Source organism: Nansenia antarctica (assembly GCF_963989245.1).
Source record: "Nansenia antarctica genome assembly, chromosome: 7".
NCBI classification, from domain to species: Eukaryota; Metazoa; Chordata; class Actinopteri; order Argentiniformes; family Microstomatidae; genus Nansenia; species Nansenia antarctica.
Window position 1 is genome coordinate 47,337,425 of NC_137677.1, and position 14,771 is coordinate 47,352,195.

The window sequence follows — 14,771 nt, forward strand, 5'->3', positions numbered from 1 at the left end:
CTTTTTTTTCCACAACTGCCAAAGCACATTTTTAGAAACCTTACAGTATCTGTTCTCAGAATATATCACTGTAAGTATTGGGCATTCATAGGTTTGTGTGTTTCATATGAACAGTATGTAAATCTACAGAAAATACAGTATGTACGGTATGTTACGGTACATGTGGGAAAACTAGGGTTAGGGTTAGGTGCTAGGGTGACTTGGTACATGCTGGCATGTCTAACCCTAACCCTAACCTTAATCCTAACCCTAACCATACCCCTAATCCTAACCCTAGTTTTCCCACATGTACCGTATTCCCACATGTACCGTAACATGTACACTACTGTACTGTATCACAACTCAATGCAAACACTACAGAGGATCCATTACACACAACAATACTCACTGAAAACAATGTTCAGGGTGTGATGTTTATTTATTTATTTATGGAACTATACCACACACACACACACACACCACAATCATTTGCAACAAGTGTCTTAAATTTTGAGTCGTTATGTTTAATGAATGAAGCTAGGTGTGTTCATTGTGTTCAAATTTTGCTGACTGTGGCAAGCATTTTGCATCACATGAGCTTTAATTTGAGAATTTGAGCAGAGTTTTTTGCAACTTGTGTTTTAGCAAGACAAAATGTGTTTAGATTTATGAGAAAAGGAGGATTGTGTTTTGTGAATTGTGTCTTCATGTGAAATGTGTTTATGGTTTTGGCAAATGGGAGCTAGTTTTATTAAACGTGTTTAGAGAACTGGTCATTTGGTTTAGAGAATTGGCTTTTGTGTTTTAGCAATTGGGAAAAACTGTAATTCAGATGCACGTCATTGGAGCTATATATATTTAAGACCATTTAGTACCCTGCCCCTGGTAACGGCTTCAATCAGAATAGTTCAGCCTCATAGATATGTCTCATCTAAATAATCATAATTCACCCATCCTGAAAAATGTCCAAAGCAAACAGAACCCACCAGAGAGTCTGTCCAGGATCATCTCAAAGACCTCGGGGGCCAGCCGCTCAAAGAAACAGTCGCTGGCCCGAACCTGACGACTCTGACTGCGGGTGGTCATGGTCCTGACAGGATACGGCCGGCGTCTGCGGTGATACTTGTGGGTCACCGTGAGTTTCCTTGTCACTTTCGCCATAATAACTGGAATACTGTCAAGCCTTTATTGTCCCACAAATGATCTAGAAGCGAAAGGAAATAGCTAGTTAGTTAAACTTGGTGGTTAGCCACGAACTGAAAAGTTGCTGGCTAGGATAGCTGCATGAACTTACCTAGCTGAGGAGAATGGCACTTGTCAATAAACCTTTGAAATTGTTGCCTTACTGAGCTTTAAATGCTCCTTCACATGCTGTTATGTGTTCAGGTAAATATTGACACCACTGACATGAGACAATATAATATATAAACTATAATATATCTAAACTAAAGTCACAAACAGTTTTACCTCAGCCGGCGAGCCGCTATTGAGCTTGGTGCTGCACGCTTCCTGCTCCCTCGCGAGGACACTCGCTGAACAACAAGGGGTGCGTTCGTAAATACGCTCTGGAAATTTGATCAGCACTCATGGAATGCCTGTTTTCCAATCAAATTACTTGGTCCGTTTATGACGTTGAACCCAGTGTGCGTTCCGGCGCTTTCAGAGCAAATGTACGAACGCACCCAAGGAGCGCTACCGCGAAATACGATCAGCTCGCGCCGTCATCTTGATTGAGAATGTTTATTTTGGTCCCCTATGCAATTCACAATACAGATATAAAAAAAATAAAAAAAAATGTACACAGTCACAATTTATAACACTAGGACAAAAAAGGTGTAGGCTGAAGCCGTGGCTTATTCCCAGCTAGCAGGGAATGTTCCCACAACATTGGCTAACATTCCCTACAAGTTCTGCTAATGTTTTAAAGAAAACGTTTTCATCTAATGTTCAAAGAGCATTTTAAGGATGTTTACCATTTCAAATAATGTTTCTATAACGTTAAATGTTAACAAAGTAAGAACGTTTTAGGTGCAACATTCTGAGGATGTTTTGGGGACATATTAGGTAACAGATTATAGAATGTTCTTTTATAAAATGTTCCCACAATGTTACACGATAACAAAGGAAGGACATTTTCAAAGCAACATTTGGATAATGTTTTCATTGCTGTTTATTATTCCGAATTTATATTCTCAATTGACATTCACATGCATCTAATTATAATCAACCCATGCAGCTAGCAATTTTTGGTTCTAAAAATGTTCAAAGAATGTTACCTAGAACGTTCTCGTAATGTTTTCAGCGGGAAGTTTTCTTTAAGTTCCCAGAATGTTCTAGGATAACGTTCTCTAAAAACATTTTTTAAATGTTGTGTGATAACCTTCTTAAAATGTTAAGTGACAACATTGCTGGAACATTATGCCCTAATGTTCTTGAAAACGTTTTCAGCGGGAAGTTTTCTTCAAGTTCCCAGAATGTTCTAGGATAACGTTCTCTAAAAACATGTTTAAAATGTTGTGTGATAACCTTCTTAAAATGTTAAGTGACAGCATTGCTAGAACATTATGCCCTAATGTTCTTGAAAACGTTTTCAGTGGGAAGTTCCCAGAATGTTTTAGGATTCTTAATAGGACTGGTCAGGAATAATGTTCGGTAATAACCTTCTTAAAATGTGAGTTGACAATATTGCTAGAACATTACACCTTATGTTCTCAAAACATTTTCAGCTTAAGTTTTTTTTTGTTCCCAGAATGTTTTAGGATAACGTGCTCTAAAAACCATTCTAAAAACGTTTGCTTATAACCTTCTTAAAATGTTTACTGAAAACCCTGTTAAAACATTATGCCCAAACATTCAGAAAATGTTTTTGGGATGTTATTAAAAATTCAAGTTTCAGACTTGCACCAATAACCGAGGAGGCTGAGGGCGTGGCAGACCAATCAAACGACTCTGATTAGATTTCACGCCTGACTGAGATGTTCAGTTCACCTCCGTGATCGGGCACAGGTAGACGGTTTTAGTTGAAGACAGCACAAGGGAACGGGACACTGTGGATTAAACGGTAAGGTTACAATAACTGTTTTTAATTGATTAACGTTACTTTGTATGGATACATTTACTTTCTTGACCACAAACTAACCGTTAACTGCGCCGGGACTGCGCCGACCAGCTGGCCGGGGTTTTCACCAACATCTTCAACCAGTCCCTGTCCCAGGCCACCATCCCACCCTGCCTGAAAACCTCAACTATCATCCCAGTCCCGAAGAAAAGCACGGTGAGCTGCCTAAACGACTACCGCCCGGTGGCACTCACACCAATCATCATGAAGTGCTTCGAGAAACTAGTCCGGGCCCACATAGTCACATGCCTCCCGCCCAACCTGGATCCATACCAGTTCGCCTACAGAGCCCACAGGTCCACAGAGGACGCCATCGCGACGACTCTCCACTCCACTCTATCCCACCTGGAGAGGGGAAACAGCTACGCGAGACTGCTCTTTGTGGACTTCAGCTCTGCCTTCAACACCATCCTTCCAGACAGGCTAGTGACCAAACTACTAGACCTGGGACTATCACACTCTATATGTGCATGGATCAAGGACTTCCTGTCTGACCGCCCCCAGAGGGTGCGGGTGGGCTCCCACACCTCCACAGCCCTCAGACTCAGCACTGGGTCCCCCCAGGGCTGCGTGCTAAGCCCCATCCTCTACAAACTCTACACCTACGACTTCACCCCCGTCCACCCCAGCAACTCCATCGTAAAGTTTGCAGACGACACCACCGTGGTGGGCTGCATCTCGGGGGGGGACGAGGCGGCGTACAGGGATGAGGTAGAGCAGCTGAGCAAGCTGTGCAAGGTTAACAACCTGCTGCTGAACCAGTCAAAGACCCAGGAAATCATCGTGGACTTCAGGAGGAAAAAATCTGAGGTCCAGCCCCTGCTCGTCGATGAAGGGAGCGTGGAGAGAGTCTCAACCCTCCGATTCCTGGGGGTGCACATACAGGATGACCTGTCCTGGAAGATCAACACAGCAGCCATCATCAAGAAGGCACAACAGCGGCTCTACTTCCTGAGAGTCCTCAGGAAAGACCACATCGGACAGGAGATGCTGGTGACCTTCTACCGCTGCGCAGTGGAGAGCATCCTCACCTACTGCATCTGCATCTGGTTCTCCAGCTGCACAGCCGCAGAGAGGAATGCGCTACAGAGAGTCGTGAGATCGGCCTAGAAGATCACCGGCGCCCCCCTCCCCTCTCTGGAAGAGCTGTACAACACACGCTGCCTCAGGAAGGCCTCCAAGATCTCCAGAGACCCATCCCACCCTGGGTACGAACACTTTGCTCGGCTGCCCTCGAACAGGCGGTTCAGGACCATGTTCGCAAGGACAAACAGACTGAAGCTCAGCTTCTACCCCAGGGCCATTCAGGCCCTGAACACAGCAAAGACCTAGGTTCTAGGCCCTGGACAATCTAGACAAATTGATGGCAGCTACTAGATTGAAATCAAGTGTAATACTGAAACACAACTGTGTACATTTCAAACCTGCAAACTGCGACACTTTAAATGAATGTGCAATAACACTATGTGCAATATGACAACCCTAGGGTACATAAGGTTCAGAGAATAGGAAATGTTAGAATAGGTATAGCATAGCATAGAGTACAGCACAGTGTTTTATTTGTATATAGTATAGTGGATAGTGTACATAGCCTTTATTTATAATAATTCATTGGATTTATATAGCGCTTTTCCGAGGCTCAAAGACGCTGACAATATGGGAAGAACGGAAAACACAGAAACAACAAGCAACAGATAACATGAGCACATAGAACACAGAGTTAACGAACGGGGAAGGTTGTATGCATGTCCAGGGGGGGGGCGGGGGTGGCAGGGATGGGGGAGATGGCTAGGGGTAGGGGAGGCTGTAGGCGTGGGAGAACAGGTAGGTTTTGAGGTGGGATTTAAAAGTGAGGAGTGAGGGTGAGTCTCTGAGTGGTTGAGGGAGAGAGTTCCAGAGGCGGGGTGCGGCTCGTGAAAAGGCACGGTGACCGAAGCCTTTGAGTTTTGAGGGTGGGACAGTGAGGGGAACAATGGATGAGGATCGGAGGGTACGGGTAGGGCGGTGGGGGAGAAGGAGGTCAGTCAGGTAAGGGGGGGCCAGGCTATGGAGGGCTTTGTATGTGAGGATGAGGACTTTGAATTGAATACGTTCTTTGATGGGGAGCCAGTGGAGAGAGTGGAGGACAGGAGTGATGTGGTCACGGGAGCGGGTGTTTGAGAGGAGGCGTGCAGCAGAGTTTTGGACCATCTGGAGTCTATGGAGGGAGCGGGAGGTGATGCCGGTGAGTAGGGAGTTGCAGTAGTCGAGGCGGGAGGAGATGAAGGCGTGGATGAGGGATTCAGCAGCGGGGGGGGAGAGGCAGTGTCTGATTTTTGCAATGTTTCGGAGGTGGAAGTAGGATGTCTTGACAATGGAACTGACGTGGGGATCGAATGAGAGGGTGGGGTCCAGGATGAAGCCGAGGTTGCGAGCCAGGGGGGAGGGGGTGATGGTAGTGTCGTCAATGGTGAGTGTGATGGGTCCGGTTTTATTGAGGGTGGATTTGGTGCCGATGAGGATGACTTCTGTCTTTTCACTGTTCAGTTTGAGGAAGTTGTGTGTGAGCCAGGTTTTTATTGCGGAGATGCAGGTTTCGATGTGAGTGAGGGGTGGGTTCTGGGTGGAGTTTGTGGTGATGTAAATCTGTGTGTCATCAGCGTAGCAGTGGAAGTCCAGGTTGAATTGGCGGATGATGTGACCGAGGGGGAGTGTGTAGCAGAGGAAGAGCAGGGGGCCGAGGACTGAGCCTTGTGGGACCCCCTGTGTGACAGAGGAGGAGGAGGAGGTGTGACCGGAGAGGGAGATGAACTGGTGTCTGTTGGTGAGGTAGGAGGTGAGCCAGTCCAGGGCGGTGCCCTCAACACCCAGCTTTATTTATGTAAACCAGCTCTTTTCCCTTCTTGTTTTTAGTTTTTTTTTTTTTTTTTTTCCTAGCACCAGGGGAGCCCCCCCTCCCAAATTTCGTTGTTTGGTACCTGTACTATATCAATGACAATAAAGACCATTCATTCATTCATTCATTCATTCATTCATTCATTCATTCATTCATTCATTCATTCTACAAATGTTTGGTAATAACCTTCTTAAAATGTGAGTTGACAATATTGCTAGAACATTACACCTTGTGTTCTCAAAACATTTTCAGCTTAAGTTTTTTGTTTGTTCCCAGAATGTTTTAGGATAACGTGCTCTAAAAACCATTCTAAAAACCTTTGCTTATAATCAAGAAGGGAAGGAGCTGGTTTACATAAATAAATAAAGGCTATGTACACTATCCCCTATACTATACTGTACAGATAGACGACTAGGGTTGTCATATTGCACATAGTGTTATTGCACATTCATTTGAAGTGTCGCAGTTTGCAGGCTAGAAATGTACATATTTGTGCCTCAGCACTACACCTGATTTTTTTCAGTCCAGCAGCTGCCATCAATCCGTCCAGACTGTCCAGGGCCCAGAACCTAGGTCTTTGCTGTGTTCAGGGCCTGGATGGCCCTGGGGTAGAAGCTGATCTTCAGTCTGTTTGTCCTTGCGGCCATGGTCCTGTACCGCCTTTTCGAGGGCAGCCGGGTAAAGTGTTCGTACCCAGGGTGGGTTGGGTCTCTGGAGATCTTGGAGGCCTTCCTGAGACAGCGTGTGTTGTACAGCTCTTCCAGAGAGGGGAGGGGGGCGCCGGTGATCTTCTGGGCTGTTCTCACGACTCTCTGTAGCGCATTTCTCTCCGCGGTTGTGCAGCTGGAGAACCAGTTGCAGATGCCGTAGGTGAGGATGCTCTCCACTGCGCCGCGGTAGAAGGTCACCAGTATCTCCTGCTTGTTGTGTTCCTTCCTGAGGACTTTCAGGATGTAGAGCCGCTGTTGTGCCTTCTTGATGGTGGCTGTTGTGTTGTTCTTCCAGGACAGGTCATCCTGTATGTGCACCCCCAGGAATCGGAGGGTTGAGACTCTCTCCACGCTCTCTCCGTCGATGAGCAGGGGCTGGATCTCAGACTTTTTCCTCCTGAAGTCCACGATGATTTCCTGGGTCTTTGACTTGTTCAGCAGCAGGTTGTTAACCTTGCACAGCTTGCTCAGTTGCTCTACCTCATCCCTGTACGCCGCCTCGTCCCCCCCCCGAGATGCAGCCCACCACGGTGGTGTCGTCTGCAAACTTTACGATGGAGTTGCTGGGGTGGACGGGGGTGAAGTCGTAGGTGTAGAGGTTGTAGAGGATGGGGCTTAGCACGCAGCCCTGGGGGGACCCAGTGCTGAGTCTGAGGGCTGTGGAGGTGTGGGGGCCCACCCGCACCCTCTGGGGGCGGTCAGACAGGAAGTCCTTGATCCATGCACATATAGAGTGTGATAGTCCCAGGTCTAGTAGTTTGGTCACTAGCCTGTCTGGAAGGATGGTGTTGAAGGCAGAGCTGAAGTCCACAAAGAGCAGTCTCGCGTAGCTGTTTCCCCTCTCCAGGTGGGATAGAGTGGAGTGGAGAGTCGTCGCGATGGCGTCCTCTGTGGACCTGTGGGCTCTGTAGGCGAACTGGTATGGATCCAGGTTGGGCGGGAGGCGTGTGACTATGTGGGCCCGGACTAGTTTCTCGAAGCACTTCATGATGATTGGCGTGAGTGCCACCGGGCGGTAGTCGTTTAGGCAGCTCACCGTGCTTTTCTTCGGGACTGGGATGATAGTTGAGGTTTTCAGGCAGGGTGGGATGGTGGCCTGGGACAGGGACTGGTTGAAGATGTTGGTGAAAACCCCGGCCAGCTGGTCGGCGCAGTCCCTCAGCACCCGTCCCAGGACGCCATCCGGCCCCGAGGCTTTCCTGGGGTCCACCGCCTTCAGCACGCGTCTCACTTCATGCTCTGTGAGGGTGAGGCTGCTGAGAGCTGGAGAGAGTGGTGTTTGTGTTGTGGTTACCTCCGTTCGCCCCTCGTCGAACCGGGCGTAGAAGGAGTTCAGCTTTTCCGCCAGCAGGGGGTCATCCTCCGTGGCTGTGAGCCTGTTGGCTCTGAAGTTTGTCATGTGCTGAACCCCCTGCCACACCCGCCTGGAGTCGTTGCTCAGGAAGCATTCCTCAATCTTCTCTCTGTGGTCTGCCTTGGCCTCCCGGATGCCACGCTTTAGGTTAGCCCTGGTGGTGCTGTACAGCAGTGTGTGCTTCGCTGAGAAGGCGTTGTCCCTCTCCTTGAGCCGTTTTTGGACCTTCACAGTCATCCATGGCTTCGTGTTGGGGTAGACCCTGGTGCAGTTCACTATGTGGTTCAGAACCGACGACGTGAACTGTTCCAGGTCCTCATGCTCATATTCCTGCCATGAGGTGTCATTCAGGCAGATCTGCAGTCCGAGCGGACCCTGCTGGCCAGGTTCTGACAGTCTTAGTGGTGATGGGAGCACTTTTCCTCATGGGAGTGTAGGCTGGGATCAGGAGGATTGACACGTGGTCAGACATGCCTAGATGAGCTAGCGGTCTAGCCTTGTAAGCAAGCTTGATGTTGGTGTATACCTTATCCAGTGTTTTTTCTCCTCTTGTTGCACATTTAACATGCTGATAGAACTTCGGTAGTACTACCTTCAGGTCAGCATGATTGAAGTCCCCGGCGTTTATATGAACTGCCTGTGGGTCTGCGCTCTGTCCACTACTGATGACGTCATGTAGCCGCGCCAATGCTAAGCTACCATCCGCGCTAGGCGCAATGTAAACAGATGTTATGTACACCGCGTTGAATTCCCTCGGGAGGTATGTGGGTCGGCATCTCGCGCCAAAAGTAAACATTACTAATAATAATAATATTCGACTCTTTATTTGCTGTTGATTCTCATTCACAACTGAAGTCATTTCGTCAACTTCTGACAATAGTTTAATGTAAATTAATGCTGTAGCCTTAAGGTGAGAGAGTGTGACTTGTATGAAATAATATAGATGTCGATCTATTGTATATCTAGGCAATATTAGACTACTATAGATCGATATGTAGGGTTACAGCCTAATTTACCCAGGCTATCCATCTGTCTTCAGGAGATATTCATTGTTAACATTTGTGATCGGCTAATTGATGATAATGCAAATGTGTTTTTTTATATTTCATACAGAAACAACAGTATAATCAATACATAACCATAATACAATACAAGTTGAACACCTCTATCCAGAAGAGTAGTTTAGTAGTGAGTGCACGGCCTGCAGTGGGGGAGAGATGGACTTTCAGAATATAGCTAAAGAAGGTTGTGAGTCTATAATTTTAAGTCTATTTATTGCACTGCGATCATTCACTGATTGCTTATTTTCAGCCAATTCGGCCCAATGTCAGAGGATTGGAAACATGTTAGGTAAAATTCCAATAATACAGTTATTACAATACTTGTGCTATTGCTTGTGGCTTTGTTATTCGTGTGTGTGTGTGTGTGTGTGTGTGTGTTTGTGTGTGTGTGTGTGTGTGTGTGTGTGTGTGTGTGTGTGTGTGTGTGTGTGTGCGTGTGTGCGTGCGTGCGTGCGTGCGTGTGTGTGTGCGTGTGCGTGTGCGTGTGTGTGTGTGTGTGAGATAAAGGCGTGTGCTAAATGCCAAAAATGTATGTGTGTTGCAGACCCAGACTCAAGACATTGTTCCAACAATTGGCTTCAACATTGAAAAGTTCAAGAGTTCAAGGTAGTAATTTACTTGCTTGATTATTAAACTATCATTTTCATATTTGCACATATCAGCCTACTTCAAAATTATACCAGAGTATACAGTATACAAGATTGTATACAAGTATACAAGATTGCAGGATTGTTTCAAACACGTCTTCTGATTTGAATGTGTCTTTTCTACCTCTACAAAGTCTGTCCTTCACAGTGTTCGACATGTCAGGTCAGAGCAGATACAGGAATCTATGGGAACATTATTACAAGTAAGACTGCATCAAAATGTTTATGTATAGAACTGTAGTCGGGGCATACCAAAGGTGCTTTAACTAACTTATGCACTTAGATAAGTGCATAATATATCATAATTGTGTAATAATATGATTATTCTTATATAATGAAAAGTGTTCTATAATTGTAATTAATAATACTAACAATAATAATAATCATAATAATATTACCCATTATTGTAAAGTAGTTTTACCTAGCCTATATAATATGGCTGCCTACATATTTGTGATGCAGATAATCATACTGTGTTGTTTATCTTCATATCTCTGTCTTGTCCACAGAGAGAGTCACGCCATCATATTTGTCGTTGACAGTGGAGACAAGCTGAGAATGGTTGTTGTAAAGGAGGAGCTTGACACTCTTCTTAACCACCAAGGTGAGAGAGACCAGTCAAGATAATAACGGAAACCAGTTGATGAAGATACTGTTGTACTTTTCATGATATTGTATTGAACCTGCTCTTGGTTAGCAGTAAGCATACCACAAACCTACAAAACCGCTACCTCCCTAATTTTGCAAACTGTGCCAATGTCCAAACCAAATCTAAATAATTTGGATTCATCCTGCTTTAACTATTGGCCAACACTGGCTGTATTTCTGTAAACCAACACGTTTCTTCATTGGGGTTGTCCTGTGTTCCTCCCTGGTCCAGACATCCGGAGCAGGAGGATGCCTGTGTTGTTCTTTGCTAATAAGATGGACCTGCGAGACGCTGTGTCCTCAGTCAAGGTCTCCCAGCAGCTCTGTCTGGAGAACATCAAAGACAAGCCCTGGCACATCTGGTAGGTGATCTATGCCCTGGCACATCTGGTAGGTCTATGCATTGCGTTTTTGGGCAGTGAGAACTAGATGGATTGATTGATTGATTTGATTTATTGAGATGTTTATTTCAAATGTGTGCAAAACAGCAACAATAATGAATATAACGGAAAACAAACAAACAAAACTAATAGAAAAAAACATAAAGCAAAATATAGTATAGCACATTTAACTTACGGTAGTTTCTTTCTCTTTTTTTCACATATTTGAAAAGGAGTGAGAAGAAGTACAAACTTATTAAATCCCACCCCTTCTCCATAAATCATAAAGATGCTTCCTGTTCAAATGCACAAATGAATACAATCTCATAATATATACAAATACTGCGTACCCAAATATCATATTTACATACTTAATTACATTATAAAAAAAGAAAATAAAGAATAAATATTTACGAACCCAAATGATAAATGATAATAAATAAACAATAACCCCTGTAAACACCTTGTGATTATCACCCCCCCCCCCCCCCCATCATCCCTGTACATTATGAAGACCATGTTTTTATACCTTATTTTAAATTGGATTATGTTTGGACATTGCTTTAACTCCACATTCAAACTGTTCCATAGCTTCACTCCACAGATTGATATACAAAACCCTTTCCTGGTGGTACGAATACTGTGTGTTTTGAAATTAAAAATGCCCCTTAAATTGTAACCCCCCTCTCGATCACTGAACAGTTTTTGAATAGTTCCTGGTAGTAGATTATTTTTAGCTTTAAACATTAATTGTGCTGTTTGGTATGTAACAATATCTGTACATTTTAGTAATTTTGACTGTAAGAATAATGGGGTTAGTGTGTTCCAGATATCCGACATTGTGAATTATCCGTATTGTTCTTTTTTGGAGAATAGATAGTGAATATATTGAACTTTTGTAGTTATTGTCCCAGTTGTATACAGAGGTATGACTTAAGCTATTTTCATTTGATCTGGAAATAAACCGGTTTGGAATGATAAGTTACAGATGTATGTTAATGGTTTAGAAATTCCATCAATAACGTTTTTCACTACTGTAATATCAATGTCATTAAAGTCAGTAGACTTTTTGTTCTTACATTGTTTTACAATATCCATATTTCTTTCTCATCCACTGCTGTGAGAAACATTGAGTTGGGATTTCTCTCTACTAATTTATATAGATTTTCTCCAGCTGTCTCAGGATCAGGGATTTTTTCCTGCTAGGTCAGGTCAAACATGGTACATGGTACAATCATGGTACATGATATACTGCACGTAAATACAATCAGCTATAGATCTGGGGTCAATTCCATTTCAAGGACAATGTTTACCATAACTGCAGTGTGCATCCATCTTTCTATCCTTCTATCTATCCATCTGTCTGTCCTTTGATAAACCCTGTCCCTCTGATTCAGTGCCAGTGATGCTGTGAAAGGAGAGGTACTACAGGAGGGGGTGGAGTGGCTACAAGGTACAACACTGTGTGTGTGTGTGTGTGTGTGTGTGTGTGTGTGTGTGTGTGTGTGTGTGTGTGTGTGTGTGTGTGTGTGTGTGTGTGTGTGTGTGTGTGTGTGTGTGTGGGTGTGTGTGTGTGTGTGTGTGTGTGTGTGTGTGTGTGGGTGTGTGTGGGTGTGTGTGTGTGTGTGTGTGTGTGTGTGTGTGTGTGTGTGTGTGTGTGTGTGGGTGGGTGTGTGTGAGGGTGGGTGGGTGGGTGGGTGGATGAGTGTGCGAAAGGTTAGTTAAAATTGTATTTGTAAATTGTATTTGTTTTCGGATTAATTCTGCCACCACTATTGAAGCATTGTGTTTTTCACTTTACCCCTAGAACAAATTGCACAGTAAGTATCACAGTAAATAGAACTGTGTAGTGTTGTCCAGTAGTACTAACTAGAGAATGATGTTGTGGATGGGTTAAGAATAGGGGAGGGAAATATTACTTTACTCTAAAACCATGGATCGGATCTGTGTAATTGACATTGACACATGGGTAGTAAGGATGGTAGACAAAAACAACTCTCCTATTCTTAATCTATACCTGTCTTGATGTTTGGTTGAGTAGTTGCATGGTCAGATCCTACTATGATAGGTAAAACAAAGTGATGTAGAAGGTAGTGTGAGCTGCTAAACTAATTGAGTTCAGGATGATCTTTCTTCTCTTCGCTTTAATCTCCCAGATCATTTCAAAACAATGAAGCTATGACATCTTAGGATGGAAGATAGTCATGGAGAAAGGGACCATGGCAATTGCAGTATCGCTCGCCTGACTGTGCTTGTTCTGGAGGAATGGCAGCCAGACTTCACATTACATAGGCCTTATACCAGTTACAAGTAGCCTCTTGGACATCCAATAACTACATACAGTATCTAGCAAGTATATACAATAAGGTAGTACATAGGGTACCACTCGTGTTCATTCTGTGTTTTTTGAGAGGGGAAGTGTTCATTGGTGTTGTATTTACAGTACATATCTGGTGCATGGTAGTTAAGTTGTTCCCTTCTACGCCAATTCCCCAGGTGTGATGTCAAGTTCTGCTGAGCAACTTACTGTGAACATGGACCATTGTGAACATGGTCACAGCATTGAATTCATTGGTAAAATCACTTAAGTGTGCTTTCAAATGTGGGCATGGCCTGTATATACTGTATGTATTCTGTTGAAAACAGTTCTACCTTCTCAAACATTTTCTCAATTGTATTTGTCACTGCTTGTTTTTTATGCCATGAAATATGCTGTTGTGGGAAGTGCAACAAAGAGACGACAGACGTAGGTTGGAGTCGAGGATGTTTACTTCACTCACTTCTGCTACATGCTAACATACACTCTCAGTGACAACCACAATAACTTCACCCGGAACCGGAAACCCTTGCCCCTTTAACCCCCACTCTTAAAGGTACAAACCCTTCTTGGTGAATGTCTCTTAATGTGAATCACCACACAGGCCCCCCCAGAATTCACCAACCCAGAAGGTACAAAAAACCAAGATAACCATTAAAAGTCCAACTGAACAGGCAATCCATGAACAGTACTACAGTTAACGTGGCGGGGGGCGGATCAAGCGGCCGAAACGGCTGCGCTTTGCAGGAGGGGGATTAAGGGTGAGAACTGGAACTGGAGCTGGAACTGGAACTGGAACTGGAACTGGAGCTGGGACAGAGGTTGGGGTAAGGACAGAGGTTGGGGTAGGGACAGAGGTTGGGGTAGGGGGCCGCCCCCGCCGCGGGGGTAGGGCCAACTGAACTGGCTCGTCAATGTTCAAGTGAGCAGGCTTGAGACGGTCTATAGCGACCCGCTCTGACCTGCCCCCCATGTCCACCACAAAGTGCTTAGCGCCCGCCTCCAGGACACGGAAGGGCCCGTCGTAGGGGGGCCGCAGTGGAGCCCGATGGCTGTCGTGTCGGATGAAAACGTACTTAGCCAATGGCAGGTCCCTGGGGACGTAGGACTGGGGGAGGCAGTGACGTGATGTCGGAATGGGGACGAGGTCATTCACAATGCCCCGGAACACAGTTCTATGAGAGGCGGCCGACCAGGGAGCTGCAGCCTCTGGAAGAAACTCCCCAGGAACCCGCAGTGGCTGGCCATACACCAGCTCGGCGGACGAGGCCTGGAGATCCTCTTTGGGGGCAGAGCGAAGACCGAGCATGACCCACGGGAGGCGGTCCACCCAGCCACTGTCCATCAGGCTGGCCCGAAGAGCGGCCTTCATGTCCCGATGGAACCGCTCACAAAGTCCATTGCCCTGCGGGTGGTACGCCGTAGTGCGGTGGATCTTCACCCCCAGGTGCTCAGCAACCGTAGTCCAGAGCTCCGAGGTGAACTGGGGGCCCCTGTCGCTCGTGATGTCACCTGGTGTGCCAAAGCGGGCCACCCAGCACCCAATGAACGCCCGGGCCACCTCCGCTGCCGTAGTAGAGGCCAGGGGAACAGCTTCTGGCCACCTGGTGGTCCGGTCCACCATGGTGAGGAGGTAGGTATATCCGTGAGACGGGGGCAGGGGGCCTACCAGGTCCACATGC

At 45.7% G+C, this 14,771-nt stretch overlaps 1 protein-coding gene across 1 annotated transcript; it reads left to right on the plus strand.

Moving 5' to 3' along the window:
- Window positions 1-8,640: 8,640 nt before the first annotated feature.
- Window positions 8,641-13,740, plus strand: LOC308162682 (ADP-ribosylation factor-like protein 6; the record flags this gene model as incomplete). Its single annotated transcript, XM_080536826.1, has 7 exons — window positions 8,641-8,679; window positions 9,642-9,703; window positions 9,879-9,947; window positions 10,254-10,348; window positions 10,625-10,754; window positions 12,170-12,225; window positions 13,694-13,740. The coding sequence occupies 7 exons, from the start codon at window positions 8,641-8,643 to the stop codon at window positions 13,738-13,740; spliced, it is 498 nt and encodes a 165-aa protein (XP_080392952.1).
- Between the last annotated feature and the right edge of the window lie 1,031 nt (window positions 13,741-14,771).